The sequence below is a fragment of the Tursiops truncatus genome, chromosome 14, assembly GCF_011762595.2.
Source record: "Tursiops truncatus isolate mTurTru1 chromosome 14, mTurTru1.mat.Y, whole genome shotgun sequence".
In the NCBI taxonomy this organism is placed as follows: Eukaryota; Metazoa; Chordata; class Mammalia; order Artiodactyla; family Delphinidae; genus Tursiops; species Tursiops truncatus.
In genome coordinates, this window is record NC_047047.1 from 51,291,798 (window position 1) to 51,310,940 (window position 19,143).

General features: G+C 52.5%; 1 protein-coding gene across 3 annotated transcripts in view; it reads right to left on the bottom strand.

Annotated features, from left to right (window-relative positions):
• Positions 1-19,143, bottom strand: part of PRKCE (protein kinase C epsilon) — a 683,788-nt gene that overhangs the window by 157,261 nt on the left and 507,384 nt on the right. For all 3 annotated transcript variants that reach the window (XR_012325843.1, XR_012325842.1, XM_033838611.2), the window contains 2 exons: positions 18,578-18,766; positions 14,598-14,744 (listed from right to left, as the gene is read on the bottom strand). Coding sequence is in view for 1 of the 3 variants with exons in the window: in XM_033838611.2 (XP_033694502.1) it covers positions 14,598-14,744; positions 18,578-18,766 (336 nt within the window). In the remaining 2 variants the exon portion in view is untranslated. The remainder of the gene's footprint in view (positions 1-14,597; positions 14,745-18,577; positions 18,767-19,143) is intronic.

Consider the following 19,143-nt stretch of genomic DNA (forward strand, 5'->3'; position numbering starts at 1 on the left):
CTTTGTATATCCTAGTGGGCTGTCTTTAAACTTTCTGGCATAAAGCAAGATAAGAAAAACAAAAAGGAAGAAAGAAGATGAATTTTACTTTTAGCAGTGCTGGCTATGACATCATTTCTTCTTTTCTCTGTAATGAGCCGGAGGGTGTGTGTGTGTCCACAAGGAGCTGTAGAGCTGGTGGCAAAGTGGGCAGCACATGCCCCAGCAGCTGATGTGTTCCTTCAGGGACACAGACCCAAGGTTCCTAGGTCTCCTGAATTCCCAACAAATACCCCAGACACATTTTCATGTTAGATCTCCTAATTTTTGCCAACGAATTCAATTAAAAATAGAGCAGCCTGGTTGAATGGGTTGCACGGCCCTCCAGCTTGTGGCCTCTATTTAGTAAAGCTGTTTCCACCTTTTAGGGAAAAAGAAAATCAAGACCCATTTGCTTTTCAGGCACAAATGATTAGCTTCATGACATGTAAAAATGGGAAGCCACTTGGTTCCTGGCCATTCCCTGGTCCACAGGAGAGAATCATGGCAGCAGGCTGGCCTCTGCTACTAGCATACAGAGATGGGGAGCCACCCAAGCCTCAGGTCGAATGCCCCCTCCCCCATAATCTGGTCCACCACCTCATCTAAACCATGTCTGAGGGAAAGCCGCTTCACTCCTGGGGCAGTCTGCATATGTAAATGTATTATTATTAGTTTTTTTTTGCCGTACGTGGGCCTCTCACTGTTGTGGCCTCTCCCATTGCGGAGCACAGGCTCCGGACACGCAGGCTCAGTGGCCATGGCTCACAGGCCCAGCCGCTCCGCGGCATGTGGGATCTTCCCGGACCGGGGCACGAACCCGTGTCCCCTGCATCGGCAGGCGGACTCCCAACCACTGCGCCACCAGGGAAGCCCCTAAATGTATTTTTTAAATGGACTAAGTCCCTCAGACCAAGAGGCATTCTGAACTACCAACTACAGCTGAATTCTGTCAAATCCACTGCTTGATGGAATTCAACTATTCCCCGTCTCTCCTTTTCCCTCGTAACTGTTTCCCAGATTATTAAAAAATCCACAGTTTTATAAATTCCGTTTGAAGAGTCGCTTTGGAAACTCCTATTAGCTACCACTAACCTCCTCCCTCACACTAGAAATACTTCAGGGATCAAAGGAGTTCAGCCAGCTACAATTTGTCTGTACATCAGTGGTTTACAGGAGTCTGCAGACTCAGCCCTCTGGGATCTCCTTTACAGGGGAGGGCAGGTATCCCTGTTCTGAAGAAGCTGTTACCACACTTGGAACATCTGTTACGGTGCTTTTTAAACAAAATTTGGGGGCTTCTACCTGAAGGTTCCTTTGGAAGGCAGGGCCAGCTTAGAAACCTACAGAAGCTTGAAAGGGGAACCCAAGATACAACTCCCTGTATCCCCTGCTCCCACAGAAGCAGGGAATGTGGTCCCTGATAAAGTGGGGAGCTTGTTGAGGTGATTTTCAAAGCTGCTTCTACCTGTGTATTCCATGGCTCAATCATTTGAAGTAAAACTAAAATATTTCAAACAAGACTTCCTGACCTGGGTTCCCACTCTTAGAGCATGGATGGCACGTTGTCTGTGAAAGGCCAGCTAGTAAATATCTTAGGCCTGGTGGGCCATGGGGTCTCTGTCACAACCACTCCCCTCTGCCGTGTGGCACGAAGCAGCCCTAGGCAAAGTGTCAGTGACTGCGAGTGGCTGCGTCCCAGTCACACTTTATTTATGGACGCAGATATTCGAACTTCTTATAATGGTCAAGTGTCACCATTCTTCCTCAACCACTGAAGAAAAAAGTACAACCCATTCTTAGCCTGAGGGCTGCACAAAAAGAGGCAGTAGGTTGGACTTGGCCGGTGGGTCAGAGTTTGCCAACCCCTGTACTAGACGAGGGACTTCAGGGCTTCCGGGAACCTCGTGAAATACAATCCAGTGTGTTGTATGTATGGGCACTTTTGGGTTTTCCTGGAGAGAGTTCACTGCAGCAGATTCTGGAAGGGGTGGCAACTTCACTGCTAAGTTAGGAATCACAGATTTCAAAGCTTCCCCTCAAAGAAGGCCTGAAATTCTCTGTGGAACAATAACTCTGAGGAATCCACAGAGAGCAGAAAGCCCTGAGAAGCAGTCTCAGGACCGTAAATGTCTCCTTTCGCTCAAGTCCCTCGTACCGTGGAGGCCCCCCACATGGGGCGTTGCCTTGGGCCTGTGTGGTGCTCCATGGGAAGGCTGAAGGGTCCCTATGAAAATGGTTGGGAAAAGTCCCCCGGACGCAGGCTCTCTGTCTAAGGCTATTTCAAGACCAGGTGGAACCGTTTGTCTCGTAGCTTTGGCCTCACAGACACAGCATTTCTTCATTCCTTTTAGGGAAGGAGACATTTCTGGGCAGTTCTGAAGGGCGGTGCTGACACCTGCCTCCTGAAACCCTCCCAGGCCTGCCCAGGTCCACACGTGGACACACCTTTGGCTGTGACTATCTGCTGTTAAAACGTGGTAAAAAGGTATAAAGCATACATTTCAGCCAAGATTCATTTTGGGCCGTGTGGTCAAGGACGCACCCTCACAGTCTACGGCACTCACTGGCCCTTGACGACGTTCAGTTTGGAGTTTTAAATGGCCTAGAGGTGTCTCCAAGTGCCCCAAGAATATTGGCTCCCTGGCAAGGCAAGTAGCATCTCGGGGCCACCTGCATCTTCTGTCGCTCGCAGTACCCAGCTCACAGCCGGGCCTTAACTAAGTGGACCCCGCTGAGTCCCCAGGTGACAGCCCAGAGCAAGAGCTCTTCTCACACAGGGGAGCCCGCCCCCTCCAAGACAAGATGTGAGAAGAAAGGAATGCCCGTTTCCCTCTCAAATGCTGCAAAGGAGCTCGGAAACCATTCCTGAGGCCAAAAGGCCTCCATCCTGCTGCTAATAAGAAGGGTCTGGAACTGCTATGTGGGAAAGAAATGCCCCTTCCTAGAGAACTAGCCCCAACCCAGGCTGGTCCCCCTCACATACCTTGATCGCCCTGTGCCTCCTTGATCGCCCTGTGCCTCCTTGTAACTGGGGCTAAAAAGTGACTTACTCAGTAACTGTCTCCCGCACAGGCTAGAGGCCCTGCTCGGGGGCCTGCCGTGTACTTCCAGCAGCGGCACGGCTCAGTCCCTCCGTGTGGACAACATAATAAAGCTCAGGGATGGAGACCTGCCTGATGCATTTAACCTCACAGCTACCCCAACTCCCACTGCAAAGACTAGCAAGCAGCTGGCCCAAGGTGGGGCCGCACGGGGTGGAGCCAGGATTGGATTCAGCCTGTTCTGACCCCGGGCCGGGCCCCTGGTGTGTGCCGTCCTGCCTCCCGCTGAGAGGCGTCAAGGCGGTCACCTGTGCAAAAGGGCTGAAGCGCCGAGCCCAGCCCGGGCGGCCAGCCACCGGCTTCCACCAATAAACCAACCAACCGACCAACCAATCAGCCAACAAGCAAACAACTGCCCTCCGCCCTGCATCCCTCAAAATGCACGAGGCTGCCGTCCCCACTAGGCCCTTGGGGGTCATTTCCTAGGGGTGAAGGGGAAGACAGCCCTTCGAAATTCTTCGCTATGACCAAGAGTAAGAAATACATGTTATATATGACCTAGTGGACATCACCTCATTCCACCGTCCCCAAGAAGAGATGCAGCTGCTACACTTTACCCTCACCGTATGTGATGCAGTCTGTGTTCTAGCCTCTCTACTTTGTTCTTTTCTTTCCTTTTCTCTTCTTCTCTACTCGACCCAATTCTACCCTATCCTAGTCTTCATGAAAAATGTTTTCTGCACCTGACCCACTAAATTGATTTTACAACCCACTGATGGGTAGACCTGGAAGGAGGGCAAAGGGGCACCAAGCAGGGATGTCTGGAGCTGACAATGTGTAGAAAATACAATGTCGCTCTGCAGGAATAAAAAGCCTTAGGAGGAGACAGCACCCTGCCTGCTGTGGCCTGCCCAAGGCCTGAGCCCCGGTGCCAGGCTCCGCAGCGAGCTGGCCCCATGCAGTGGGACGTGCAGCAGCAGGCCCCATGGCTGCTCCTGCTGCAAGTGGGCAGACGCACAGCGGCAAAGCCAGACCCGCTCTGCCTCTAACCGGGGCCCTTTTTCATTTATCATGGACTTTTCAAATCAGTGTCATTGTTGACAGCTGCTGAGTTTAGCCACTCTAGGGATGCTTTTGGGTACTCAGTGAAGAAACTTTCCAATCAGTCCTGGCGAAAGCCCTGATCCTGCACTCGACAATCCCCCACTCCAATCCCCCGCCCCGTATTTATGAACATGTCCTGGATGGAGATCAAGCTCTCTTGGCCTGGGACATATGGTTGCTCTGCCTACTGGCTTTGAAGCGGGAACTGTAAACACGCTAATAGATGCCTCTCAAATCACGATGAGGTCACCCACCTTCTCTTACCATTCAACAATTTCAGGTTTCCTAATGCAGGATCTTATCACCCCAAATTCCCAGGCACATACTGGCATAGCTCTTGGGCCATAAAAGGTGAGAAGAGAATTTTGAGATGGAACTAAGAGAGAAACATTCTCTGGAAAAACACTGGAGATCTACAGAATTCATTCATTCATTCCACACAGATATATGAATTACTACTATGTGCCAGGAGTTTTTGCTGAGGACGCAGCTGTGAACGAAACAGAAACACATCCCTCCCCTAACACATTAAGCAGAGCCTGCTAGTAGTCTTTGCAGTTGGGTGATGGGCACATGGGGATTCCACTTGTCTCGCTACTTTTGTACATGCTTGAAATTTTCCATAATAAAAAGGTAAAAATATAAGTCTCAAACACATGATGCTGAGTGAAAGAAGCCAGACACAAAAGAGTGCGTACAACATGACTCCATATACGTGAAACCCTAGGAAACAGAAACCTCCTTTCCAGGGACAGAAAGCAGATCAGGGGCTGCCGGGGGCAGAAGCACCCGGGAACTGCTTGGCTATAGAGATGTTCTTTTTTTTTTTTAAGAAGATGTTGGGGGTAGGAGTTTATTAATTAATTAATTTATTTTTGCTGTGTTGGGTCTTCGTTTCTGTGCGAGGGCTTTCTCTAGTTGTGGCAAGCGGGGGCCACTCTTCATCGCGGTGCGTGGGCCTCTCACTATGGCGGCCTCTCTCGGTGTGGAGCACAGGCTCCAGACGTGCAGGCTCAGTAGTTGTGGCTCACAGGCCTAGTTGCTCCATGGCATGTGGGATCCTCCCGGACCAGGGCTCGAACCCGTGTCCCCTGCATTAGCAGGCAGATTCTCAACCACTGAGCCACCAGGGAAGCCCTAGAGATGTTCTTTACATTCATGAGCCGGTGGTTACATAGGTTTGTTAAAATGCATCAAAATAGACACCTTAGGGCTTCCCTGGTGGCGCAGTGGTTGACAGTCCGCCTGCCGATGCAGGGGACATGGGTTCATGCCCCGGTCCGGGAGGATCCCACATGCCGCGGAGCGGCTGGGCCCGTGAGCCATGGCCGCTGAGCCTGCGCGTCCAGAGCCTGTGCTCTGCAATGGGAGAGGCCACAACAGTGAGAGGCCCGCGTACCTCAAAATAAATTTTAAAAAATGGACACTTTAAACAGGTAACTTTTCAGCTCTGTAAATGTTATTATAATAAAGTTGATTCAAAACCTGCAAACATCCCCGCCCTCATGGAGCACGTTTACACAGAGTGCCTGGGGCTGGGAGAAACCTTAGGGACAATGCAAGTCCCTCACTTTACAGGAAAGGAGAAGAGAGATTCAGTGCCTTGTTCAGGGTTTCACAGGCTCTCACAGCAGGGACCTGGACCCAGCCCCGTCCAGTGTTTTCCTCTTAGCTCACTGCCTGTGATACAGCGTCGGGGCTAAGTTCTGAAAGCTCCTGTTTTGGGGTGAGGGTATTCTGGATCATTCAGTGGAACACCCACATCCTAGGTACCTGGGTACCTGTAGCCTGAATCTGCCACACCTCCCCAGGAGGACCATCAATCCTGTCGTTTCCAACACTAGGGGAGGCGCCAGTTAGTTGCGAGGAGAAGGAAGGAGCGGCTGAAGCTCCCAGTCAAGGTCTGGTTTATTTTCTAAGTCATCTCAGCTGACAATCCCCACTCCAGTCTTATCTGCCCATCTCCCTACTTCAGGCAATGATCTTATTTCACTGTCCCCATCATTCTGGACCCTCCTCCACACCTAGCTGGGCTCACACACCTGAAATACTCCACTGACATCCAAGCTCTGTGCTCAAGAAAACCCCTTTGGGGGTGGAGTAGGTCTCAGAAAGGAGGGACCCGAATAACATGCAGGCTCAAAAAGATGCAGGCCTGTGAGCCAGGTCTTCTCTCTTTGAAGAGACTGAGGTTGATGAACAACCTTAACGAAGCTTCACTAACCCAATGTGTGTTTGCTAGAGCTTGGAACTCTAGAATAACGTCTGAGCGTCAAGCTGAGGCCAAGTCCAATTCTGTTATCACCCTTTATCCCAGCACCAACAATGGGGAGTAAACAGGGCACTGATCCCCCGAGATGCAAAACTGGGTTTCCAAGAGCTTCCCTCCGCTATGACAGATGCAGCCCTGGAGTTTCAAGGTCCTGGACTTGTAGGCTGGTGTGGACGGGGGAACCCTGTCAGGTGGCAAAATGTCCCTTGGTGCCTACACCCTTCAGAGCGCAAATGCTGGCTTGAGGGCTGGAGGACGCAGCCCCTCCATGGGAAAAGCTGGAGATTCTATCTGCTTTTACTTTGACGCACATTATCCAGCCTCTGACCGCTATGCCCCCCCGCCCCCCGGCTGCAGAACCACCCTGTAGCCTTCTCTGCAGAGGCAGGCAGGAGGGCACTGCTCAGCCAGCTACGTGGCCCTTCTGGACAAGATCTTCTATGAGACCTCGGGTGGGAAGTGGGTCCTGTGACCCACAGAGGCCTGACTGGGGAGGCCATCTTCTTCGTGCCATCTCTCCCGTTCCGTCCTCTAACCTCGACAGGCAAGCCTCAAGACTCCCCACCCAGAGTCAAATCCTGAATTTCATCCATTGCCTGGTATTCTTCAAGTACTTCGTGTTCAGTATCTCCTCCTGCCATCTAAGCTCCTCACGTCACACGGTGACTTGAACGTGTTTGTGTTCGTAGGGGATTCTTTTCTATGTTTACCTCCCCCTCCAGGCCTTCCCAGAAGGCACAGAGCACATGCTCACTAAATACCCATTAAGAAGAGCTGATCTGAATCCTGCCTTTCCCTTTTCCCTTTCATGCCTTGTCCCGTGTAGTTCTCTCTTCCCAACCCTTCCTGGCTTTCTCTGCCAAGATCCAGCAACTCTCGAGAACCTTCTCCGATGGCCCCTGCTCTCCCCACTTTCCATCAGGCACAGCCTAGTGGGTCCCATGCTCCCAGGCAGGATGTGTGTGTTACCTTAAGTGTCCATGGGGCAGGGAGGAGATTAAATTCCATATACACTAGTTTGGTGAATCCATGAAGGCGAATCCCAACCTCACAGCTATTAAGTCGTAAATAAAAACTTTGGAGCTTATGGAAATGCCCAGCCTAGGGCTCAGATCCCTCCCCTGGGGTGGGTGCTGGGAGGACCAAAGCAAAGCACAGGTGGGCCCTCCAGCCCTTGGCCACAGAGACGCTCCGCAGTCAGAATTCCCTGACGGAGTAATCTCTTGTGTAGAGTCAAGGACGCCCCACTGAGGCTGCTTGGCTTAGAAATACCTGGGAAGCTGTGACTGCTACCATTTCAGGGCTGGGGCACTGAGAGCCACACAGCCCTGCTCAGCAAAAACACTGCCGAGACCAAAGGCAAGAAGAGTAAAGCTGGCGAGCACGTTCACAGAATAAAAGTTGGGGAACCTCGGGGGTCTTCCAAGGGGCAAAGGACTAGGAATATTGGCATCTGGGGTGAGTAACTGTCTTGCAGCGCCTCCTTTCTAGTACTCTCCCAGCTCAGACCAGTGGCTGTGTCAGAATTAAGCCCAGGAGGCTCTCGGGCAGCGTCTGAACTGTGTTCTCTGCCCGTCTCTGCCTTTCTGCCCTGTATGGATGGCTGTTGCCCTGAGCACAGGGTGTCATCCCTCATCCTGGCCCCTCCACCCCTTTGGGACAGAAATATTGTCCAGACTGGCCTCCCTCAGCTTAGACCCCCACTGTCTCCGTCACTGACAGCATCAGCGCCATCCCCAGCACTCACTGTGTATGAAGGGCTCTCCTCATCATCTCACATCGTTAGCTTTTCCTCTCCTCACAGCAATCCAGTGTGGTAGATTTTGTCATCCCCATTCTATGGATCAGCAGACTGAGGCTCAGAGAGAGGAGGTGACTTTCCCAAGATCCTACAGCCACAGTCAGAACCTGGCTGCATCTGATGCCACACCCCAGCCTCCAAATACCACGCCACCTCCTGCAGTCCTTAACTCTTGATTCTTGGAGTCTTGGGATAAGAGGGAGAGGGGCTTTAACAGGCTGGGTTGGGGGTGATGAATGGAGAGACAGGAACTAAAATTTATTGAGAATCTGTAGTATGCAGAACATCTGAGGTTTCTAAACTAACCCTGGGGTAATTCTGTGAGCGGGTGTCCTCAACCCCATTTTACACATAAGGAGGTCGCGGCTCTAGGCGGCTGGAAGTGAATTCCCAGGTTCACACGACTATCCTGGGACAGCAATTCTATTCCTACCCAGGCCTCTCTGGGGTGAAAGCGAGTGCCCTGTCCACTTTTCCATGCCATCACCTGGGCCAACTACTAAAAACAGGTTCCTGGACTTCTCCCATGCCCTCCAGCCCTGGGCCAGCATCCTGGCTCTTGGCGGGACCCTGCAGCCTCTCGGAGGCTAAGGGCTCTCACTCTGGCACGGACACAGGCCAGCGGGATGTCCTTACATGTCTGCAGGGACCGACTGGGCCCCATTCCTGCTCTGCCAGGTGGAAGGTGAGGACAGCCTCTCATGGTCCCCGGGGCTCTGTCTTCATGGTTCACGCTTTCAGGAGGTCCCTTGGCCAGTGGGCTGGCTTTAGGGGAAGGGGCTGCCTGTTCAGCAGGGCTCCTCCTCCGGCCGCTGAGTTGGTGAGGGTGTGAGGGTCTCAGGCCCACTTCCCAGTTTTCTCTCAGCACAGCCCAGTCATGCAGGAGCATGCAGGAAAGGCCTCCCTTGGGGGTCCCGCCATGCAGTGTGGATGGCTGGATGGAACAGATCATGAGGTTGAAAGGGGCCTCCGTGTCACCCGGCCTGAGGGCTCACCTACCTGGAAAGACTCCCCACTCTGGAGGCCTTACCTTAAAGAGGGACTTTCACACTGAAGCAAACTTGAAAAGAGAGAACACGTACACAAAGAGAAGTTTACTTGGCTGGCATTTCCCTCATTGGCTTTGGCTTTCACTGAGGACAGCTAGGCTGCTGGGGAGGCAGACCTCTCCCTCCTCTGCTGGCTTCCCCCCCATTCCAGCGCCGAAGCCCCAGGAGCCATAATCTCAGAGCCTAATGCGTTTGGGGCGGGGGAGGTGTGTGCAGGAGAGAAGCCAGGAGTGAGCAAAACACCTCCAAGATCTACAAGGTTGGATGATGCCCTTCAACCACACCAAACACATCACTTCTCTCCCCTACAGGCCCCAAGGAAGGCAAGCCCCATGGCAACACGAAAGCTAAGTGGGCTCCTTTTAATAGCAGCAAATGGTGCCGCCATTTTGGAAGCAAATCCCCAGTGGGATGGACCAGTGAATTCTACGCCTGGCGACTTTTTCCAGCATCAAAGGCCGTGGAGCCAGCCTCGCTGGCTTTTCTATTCCCCCACCTGTCCACTGCTGTATGCCCTGCTCTGAAGCCAGCCACCCCCAGAAAACGGATTTGAGCGCATGACGGCACCAGGTCTCTGGTTTGGTGTTGAGAGCACACTGCTTGTGCAACGTCAGTCGAGTATGTGGGTGGATCAAGGGTGGACGGGAGGAGCGTAAAAAGGAAAGTGGAGGAGGGAGAATACACAAGATAAGACGGCTGGGAGGAAAGATGAGAAGGAAATCTCCACGCAGAAGCAAAAGCCACTGAAAAATATCCTGGGGTGGGGTTAGTGCAAAGGGATGAAAAGCTGTAGGCAGGAAACCCAGTGGAATACTGACAGCTGGCGAGTCAGCGCAGTGGTTAGATACGGAGGCTCAGGCGCCAGGGAGCAGAAGTCTCAGCTCAGCAAACATCTCAAGAAGGCAAAGGCCTGGAGGGGACAGCAGCCAACTGAAGTACGGGATGGAACCTGCCCAGAGGCCAAATTCCAGCTACGGATCTGGACAGTGTCCTGGGTGATATCTTCAGAGGGGCGAGGCTTCCTGCAGAGGGGATGGAAACCAGGCCTGGGAGCTGTTCTCCCGCCATATCCTTAGCCCCTGTGGGGGTGATCCAGGGACCCCCGCCTCCAGCTGAGCCAACCTGGGCAGAGTGCAGGCCTGCTGTGCCCACCAGCTGTGGAGGGGCTCCGTCTGTGCGGGGGAGTGGGGACGGTCAGGAGCTGTGGAAAATAGGCCACTACGTCTCGTCTCTTCGTAACTCCTAGACTGGATGACATGACCTCACCCAGTCTCCCCCCAGCCAGACAAAACCAACTCCTTCCTGAATCAGACAGGCAGGATGCCCCCCAGGGTGCCCAGATTCAGTAGGGCCAGCTGAGGAGTGGAGAGCAGCTGCTCAGAAGGAGCCTGGGCACTAGTGGTATCCTGGTGTGACGTCAGTGGGGCATGGGTAGGAAGCAAGACAAGCCCTGGAGTTCCCTCACGAGCCCCAGGACCTCGACCGAGCGCCCTGGGGCTCTTCAGACCCATGAGATAGGGGAGTCTGTGCATCGCTTTCCTTGCTGCTAAAACTCATGCCCAGTGTCTTCTCCAGGCCACCACCAAGGTGCATGGCTGGAGATGCCTGCTCATAGACTTGTCCCCTTCCTTCTCACAGTGGCTCTCCTTTAACTCGGAGTCTGTCCCTAAGATCTAAGAAACTCACACCATCCCTGGCTGCTTGTGACCCACCATCTTGGCCACTTGTTCCCAATGTCAGGCTCCAGACCAGCTTTCTTTCCTCCCTCCGACAAAACCTTTCTTCTGCTGCTCTCCTCGGAAGGCATCTGATGTGTCCTCAAGTTATGTGATACCTGAAGCCCACGGGAAGCCTGTCCTGTGTTGGAACTCCCTGCCCCGTGAACAGAAGATGACTTCTGTGGAGACATGCCTCAGCTTCCCAGTGTCTCTCCAATGACCTCTTGTGTGTGGCCATCTATTCTGTCTGGGGGTGAGGCTGACCCTGCTTTTGGAGCACGGAGCCATGCTCACCCCTGGCATCTGAGCCAGGCAGTCCCACACCCCCGTGGTGAGTCCTGAGATGGTTAGAGGGGGTGATGGCTTATAAACACCTGTGTGAGTTTTCACATGGGCCTTACGGCGCTTTTAGAGATGAGAAACACAGTATGTCCGCCACTGCAGTGGGCTTTAATTCAACTTAAAATCTGTTTCTGTGGTACACAAGCCCACAGATGGCTCAGGGTGGTGTCACGAACATGTTTCAGAAACGCGTTTCCATTTAAGGGTCAGATTTGGGACACCTTTCCAACCTGCTGACTAGATGAAGACTGTTCTTTTCTTTTCCGATTTTAGTATTTCTCTGGAGAGAAATCTCTAGTCCCAAGGATATAGCTGTGATCAGAGATCTAAATAACCTGAATACTTCTTGAATGACCTACAGCCGAGAACTCAGTATGGATCAACATTACTCAGCTCCAAATGCGACCAGAAACACCTCTTGTACACACACGTAACACAAAGTTTCCCTTCTTACCCTTCCTTTGGATGTTCTAATTCTCTCCTCCAAACTGAATTCACACCAACCAAATAAACGCCCTCTCCCCTGACCCCCAGCAGTGCTGAGGATGACTCTGGAGGTCTGTGGGGGGCGAGGAGGAACACGCACAGAGGATGATTTCCAAGGCAATGATGGACTCAGTCTTTAGGAATGCTAAGACAGCTCTGAACTCAGTGGGAGCTCCTGGACGGCCCCTGGAAGCCTGCTTGAGCCCCTCAGCGAAGGAAGCCAGCAGAGTCCTGCCCTCTGGCCCCAGGCTGGGGACCCGGTGGGAGGCCCTGGGAAGGGAAGCGCAGGGTCCTTGTGCTCTAGGTAGAGAGGTAGTCCCACCTGACCCACAGGATGGGCTTCTACTGCTGGTTCCTGGGGGGCCGTCACCCCCTGACTGCAGGAGCACCTGCACCCCTGGCCAGGGGCAGCTCTAGGAGCGGACTGGGTCACCTGCTCAGCCTCCTGGTTCACGCTTCATTCCTCCCCCTTCCTCTGTCTGGTTCCTTGCCCATCCTGCAGGTCCACAGACATCTCACACTTGTCCTTCCTGCCCTCCCCGTACTCCAGGGAAGCCAGGGACTGCTCAAAGTGTCGCTCCGCTCAGGTCTGCATTTTCACTGGGCTCAGAGTTCAGACTGGAGGCTGGAAGCTCCACTGAGGAGCCCCTGGCATTGCTACGGCTTTGGGAAGAGCTCCTGGAGACCAGAGCTACTCGGGTCTTTGGCCATCTCAGAGGAATCACCTGCACTGGATCTGAGTGATGATCTGCCACTATTCTATCCCAGTGAGAGACCCTCCTCTGCGAATCCATCCTTTAGAGCTTCCTTGCGCCTTTTATCACAAAGAGCTTCCCGAATTCCTTGCTTCCCTGTGGCCTCTCGGCAAAGTCTGCCTCTGCCCCACCCAGGGCCCCTCTTCCCTTCACACGCTTTGCTGATGGTCCCCTGGCGCTTGTCCCCTCCAGGCTGCATCCCTGGGAGAAAGCTGCTCCTCAAGTCCTCCCCCTCCCCCCCCACAAGGCTAGTGTCCAGTCCTTTTGTTGAGCTGGTGTCTAGACTGGAGTCCAGGTCATCTTGCAGACCTGCACTGGCCGATTGGTCCCTGCTCTCGTCCCAGGTTCCTGCTTGTTGGGCCTGGATTCCTTACTCAGTTCTACGTCTCAATTTTCTTTGGGTTGATTAAGTTAGATTGAACCTAAAATAACATCTCACCCTCAGATCTGAGTCTTTGGTTTCTCCTCCTCTGCCTGGCCTCTGGTCTCCTGCTTCCCCTCACTTTGTCTGGGGAACCTTGTCAGCTCATCTTGTCCTTAAAGGCCACCTTCAGAGACCCTCGGGATGGGGTGGGGCGGCCTTCAGGCAGGCTGGTACCCGCGGTGAGCCCTGTCCTGAGCCCACAGCATGGGCTTTTGGCGTGACAGGCCCCAGAACTGTGGGTGATGCTAGCAAAGAAAGAAGGTAAAGCTGAACTTAGCCTGCTCCAGGCTGTGTGCCAGCCAGTGAAGATCATGAGCACCCAAGAAGGAAGCCGACGAGGAATGGAGACAGGACTGAGTGTCCAGGGCCCGTTCACCTGCCATGCTCGCATCTGGCTGAGGCCTGGACCACACCCTTCAGCTGCGAGCTACCCTCGACATGAAACATTTCTGAGAAGCACCGCACTCTCAACCACTGCCCCCCAGAAAATGTCTTGGAATACAGTAGATTTCCTCTCTGATGATTCCCTAAGCACAGGAGGGTCTTTTCTGTACTTGGAAGTGAGGAAGAAGGGGTCCTCTGACAGAATGTGGGGTGACTGAGGGCCGAATGGATAATCTCAGGTCTTCTCTGCCCGAGACCCCAGCCCCACGACTCTGGGGCTCTGCCCTATAACTTCCTATGTTACACACCCTCCCTTGCCCCCAGGACGCTACCCAGCTGGCTACAAAAGTTTCAATCTAAATGACTGCCTCCTTGGGCTAGGATCCAACAGAGATAAGAATTTCCCCCCCCACACACAAACACACACATGCACACGCATGCACACCCACACCCACACTCTCTCTCTAAGTTTAAGGAGAGCACCGCCGGCCCTCTCCCCTTCCAGCAGAAGGTCACTGCCACAACACGGTCTCTGAGTTAAGCCCGGAATCGACAGGCTTATTCCTTTTTCCAACCTCTGAGCTTCAAACACCTTTTATTGCACCCTCCTCCCACTGGCATGAGCACAACAGGCCCAAGAACCTGGAAGGAGTGTGTGCTGAGGCTGGAGTGAAGGCAGAAGGGAGAGTGGATCAGAGAGGGCAGAGATGTGGCCTAAAGAAACAGCGTCTTATAGAGCCAGCACCCATGGGCAGCCCGGGGGACAGTCTTCTGCAAACGGCCATCTCTGAGCCTCAGCTTCACGCTCTGTGCTCGCTCCACAGAATGACTGCAACCATTAGTTACTTAACATTTTTCTTTAAATTTACTCATTTAAAAAAACCTTATCTATAAGGAAACCTTATATTGCTACCACACATGGAAAACCAGTATCATCTATAATTTTTGATCAAGATAAATAAAATTTGATTAAGCTACAAAAGGTTCTTCTGTATCCCATATAAATCATCACCTTGGTTACCGCTACCGGTTACGTGTTTTCGACAGTAAACTCCCAGGCCCGAGGAGACTCTCTTTTAGGGGGCCTCTTGGCGACCTCCCGCCCTTGTCATCTTGGCTGTAAAATGTGCCCAGACCCCCGCCTCTGCGCGTGGGAACCAGGCCCGCCCGCGCCGCGGAACGAGCTCACGGCCTACTTACAATTCGAGGTTTGAAGGGCGGCTTGATCTTCTTCTGCTCCAGGAGCAGCCAGTCGATCTCCTTGAAGAACGGGTGCTGCTTGATGGCATCCTCGCCGTTCTGCGCCGCCACACAGCCCAGGCGCTTGTGAGGGTTCTTGGTCATGAACTGCGGGCATGAGGAGAGAGATGGAATCAGTGACAAAGGCCCGGCAGGCACAGGCTGTGAGGGGAAGACGGAACTCAGCCAAGGCAGCATCTTTAGCGTCACCTCCCAAGCCCACTTTCTACATTTTCGGGGGCTCTGCCCCTCAGGGTGCTCTTTCATTCTTACACAGAACTTACTGTGCGCCAGCCACCGTGCTACACGTAGTATTACATATACGTGCATTGATTCATTTCATCCAGAGTGACCCTCTGAGGTACTATCATGATCCCTACTTTATAAGTGAGGTAGCTGGGGCACAGAGAAGTTAATTAACTTGGCCAAGGTCAAACAGCCAGCAAGGTATCAAGTCAGGATTAGGAGCTCAGACTCTCTGACCCTCTGATTCCCCCTCAGATTCTCAAGTCTTCTCATCAGGGAGACTGAGGTCTGATAAACTCACACTGAGAGGTCAGCAGTCCTTTTTGAGGGAAGGAAAGAAGATCAGATATTCATGTAAAGGTCAATTATCAAAGGCACCTCCTCCTCTTTCCTTTTCCTGGACCCAGGCCCTCCTACTTTTTAAAAAAATTTGACTTTGTAATCTCTAGCACAAACCCCCACATAGATTAACAGATAAAAAACAAGAAAAAGAAAGGCTTACTTCTTCTCAATGCCTGTCTGTAAAAAACACATTGATGTGTTTTGTACTTTTTGGCTGGTGTCTTGTGACCTCACACACTCAGGTGAAATGATTATTCCTGTTAAATGAGTCAGTCCTGATGGCAAATGTTAATTTCACTGAGCAGACGTATAGTAACATAACCTTGATACAAATCAGTGCTGGTAGGTGGAAATATTTCTGATAGCCACCCAGAATAAAGGTAGGGGTGTGTGTGTGCATGTGTGTCAGAGACTGAGTATTATATTTCATGGGGTGAAGGCTGAAAGTTTAGATTTAAACAAAGGAACCTAAGAGGACAAATTATAATCCAAAGGGATAAATCTATAATGACAGCATTTTAGGCTTCATCAGCAAGGGAGGTTCTCCTGGGCAGTAGGAGCCTCCTCCTGCCTCCTGCCTGGCACCCCTGAAAGGCAGGGGAGCCACAGACGAGAGAGTGACGGGTTAGGAATGGTGCCAACACACTTCATCCTTCTAATCGAACAGCTGGCAGAGGTCACCCCTGCTTACCCACCCCTGATTCCTATCGCCCACAGGATAAAGTCCATACCCCTTAGTTTGGCACACACAAACTACTCAGTCTGTAGCCAGTCTCTCTTGCTCGCCTACTGCATCCTTTACTTGCCTGGTCCAAGGCCCCTCTCTAGCCCCTAACTATCCTCTAAGAAATAGTCAAAATGCTGCCTCCTCTGTGAAGCCTCCCCAGATTCACTCCATGGACATCTAAGACACCATGCTTCTCGTTTATTTAAATTATAATTTGTCTAAACATCTCTGCTCCTTGGTGAGCTCTATGATATAGGAATCAGTTCTATCTTCCCAGCATCTGGCTCAGTGCCTGGCTCCCACTGTGCACTCAGTACACTGAGATGAGTGAACAGCGGGTTGAAGGCTGGGCCTCAGGGCACAGTGCTGAGGAAGGGAGGCAGCAGGAATGCCATTACTGTTGCACAGGTTGTGCACTGCATAACTCTCTGGTGCAAATGGCCTTCTGGAGAGTTCTGTGTGTAGGCAGCGAACCTCAGAGACACAGATCAGTGGCCAGAGACATGGAAAACCTGGCCTGGCCCTAGAATCAGGTGACAATGTGAGGAAGTGAAGTGTTCCAAGGCCAAGGGAGTAGAAGACTTCTCCTTGCTCCCTCAGCTCTTCCTGTCCTCCCACTTCTGGGAGGGGAAGTATCAGGGTTACGGATAAACATACAGGTTTTAGCGTCTCAGGAAGCTGACCCCGAGCCACAGGCTCTTCTCTTTTCCCAGAGACTTCACCCTCACCAACCAGCTGACACAGGCGCGGCCTCTTCTGAATCTCTGTGCTAACGACATTTTGGACTGGACACTTCTTTGTTTGGGGGCTGTCCTGTGCAGTACAAGATGTTTAGCAGCACCCCTGGGCTTTACCTCCTAGATGCCAATAGCACCCCGCCCCTCCACGTTGTAACAACTAAAAACATCTCCAGACGTTGCCAAATGTCTCTGGGGGATGATGGGGGACACAATCACCCCTAGCTGAAGACCACTGCTCTAGGTCATCCATAATGAAAGGGCTCACCTCGGGTGCCAGCAGGGGGCTCACAGGGAAATGCGTCAGGCTGGCGTTCAGGGCCCAGGGTGAGTGACCAGCTCTGCTGGGGGGTGTTCTGGCTGCCTCAGGTGCTGCAGGTTTTTCCTTAGCCAGCACCTGGTATAGCGTCTTAGATGCCCAATAAATACGTGTTGAATAAATGAATGAGGGAATGAGCAGACTCCGTTTACTTCCTTCACTGCTCTTATCCCAATTGTGACCACATGTGGATGTGTTTTTTACTTATTGCCCACCTTCTGCTGGACCACAATCTCCACAAGGCAGGGATGACGGCTGTTACACTTCCCAGTGCTTACTCACATCTAGCACAATGCCCCACACGCCGGAAACACTCAACAAACGGTCGTTCGTTGAATCAGTGAATGGGAGGGAGGGAGGGAGGGAAAGAGAAAGAGATGCAGAAGGGAGGAAAGAAATGAGGTGAGGGAAAGAAGGGAAGAGGAAGGCAAAAATGAACTGCAGAAAGAAGCAACATGTTCTGCTGTGGCATTTTCCAAAACATGATACATGTCCCCTGCCAGATGCCTGCGAAATGATTTTAGGTCATTTTTACCATTTTCATGGGATAATCTATGTTAATTAATTATGACAAGTGATACTCTTTCCATTTATGATAGCTATATAACATTTCTTTATAAAATACATATAATTAGGTAGATTTGGGGACTTGATTGAAAAAACAAAACTAAATCACGGTAGAGCGGGTATCTGGGTGTGGCAAATTCCGTGACTGAGGCATGCCAACTCTGAACTGTGGGGCATTCTGATGGGCGAAAGGAGCCAGGACCGGAAGTCCAGATTCCTGGGATGTCATGGCCTCAGCCCAGCGGGGTGACCGTTCCCAGGTAAGCTAGTCTGCTTACCTTCCGTGCACCCCAGCTCCCCCAGCATTCCAAGGGGGACAGGTAACTTCACTTACTTGCCACAGTACAAGTGTCTTACAATGCAGCAACGGGTATGCTGAGCACGTACTAAGCACTGTCACCTGTGAGGGACTATTTGTTGGCGGGGGGTGGGGGGGCAGTCTCTCTATTACATCTGGATCCAGCGTGGCCACAGGGATCTTGAGGGGACGCATCGTTTTTGATCAGCAATGCTGTCGCGGACACAGGTGCGCAATGCCTCCCTTCCCTCCCCCACTGGAGGCCCTGGAGGAAGACAGGCCATGGGTGCAGGTAAGGAAGGAGGGTCCAGCCCCCAGAGTGCAAGCAGCAGGGGTGACCCCAGTGGAGCAGGGGTTGGCTCTGACCCCTCTACAGCACTGGAGGACCCAGGTGCATGGAGCCTTCCTCGGGAAACACAGACATGGTGTCCCTATCCCACAAGAACAGTAATTTGTCCCAGACCCCATTTCTGGCAGGAGCGGGTGCAGTGGGCCTGAGCTCCCAGCGGTGACTGCTGTCCGCCCCTTCTGTTCAGCAGTGAGCAGAGGTGGGACAGATAGAGAGAGAGAGAGAGAGAGAGAGAGAGAGAGAGAGAGAGAGAGAGTGAGAGAGAGAGCGCGAGAGCGAGAAAGGAGGAGTGGGCGGGGAGAGAGAGAGGTGGGAAAGCCAGGGGAACAGAAAGTGGGTGAGGGCCAGTGACTCACAGCTTTCAGGATGCTGACGGCCTCCTTGCTGAGCCAGACCGGGTAGAGCACATCGTCATGGAGGATGGACTCAAACAGATCATCCTCGTTGTCGGCCTCGAAGGGGGGCTGACCAGCCATCATCTCGTACATCAGCACCCCCAGGGCCCACCAGTCCACCGAGGGGCCATACTCCAACTCCTGCAGGATCTGTTTGGGAGACGGGCAACGTCAGGGTCCACCGAAAGCTGCCCTCCGTGGCTACACCTGCGCCACCAGCGCCCGTGGGAAGACGCGCGTCTCTATTTCCAGCTTGCTCCTTTGTAGGGCGGAGCTGCCTTACATAGAATTAGGTTCTAAATCAGCAAGTTGAGTGAAAATTGAGTTTGGGAGGCACCATGTTGGGGGCCAGCTTTCAAAAACCAATACCCACAGTCTGTCTTCCAGGGGGAGCAGACTGCTTCTTTGCCTGAGCACCAGATGAAGTTCCTGACTTGAACTGAGGGCCACGTAAAAAGCTGTGCACATTTTTGACACTAAAATTGGGGTGAGTGCGTGCAGCAAATTTGGGGCTCCCATTGCATGCT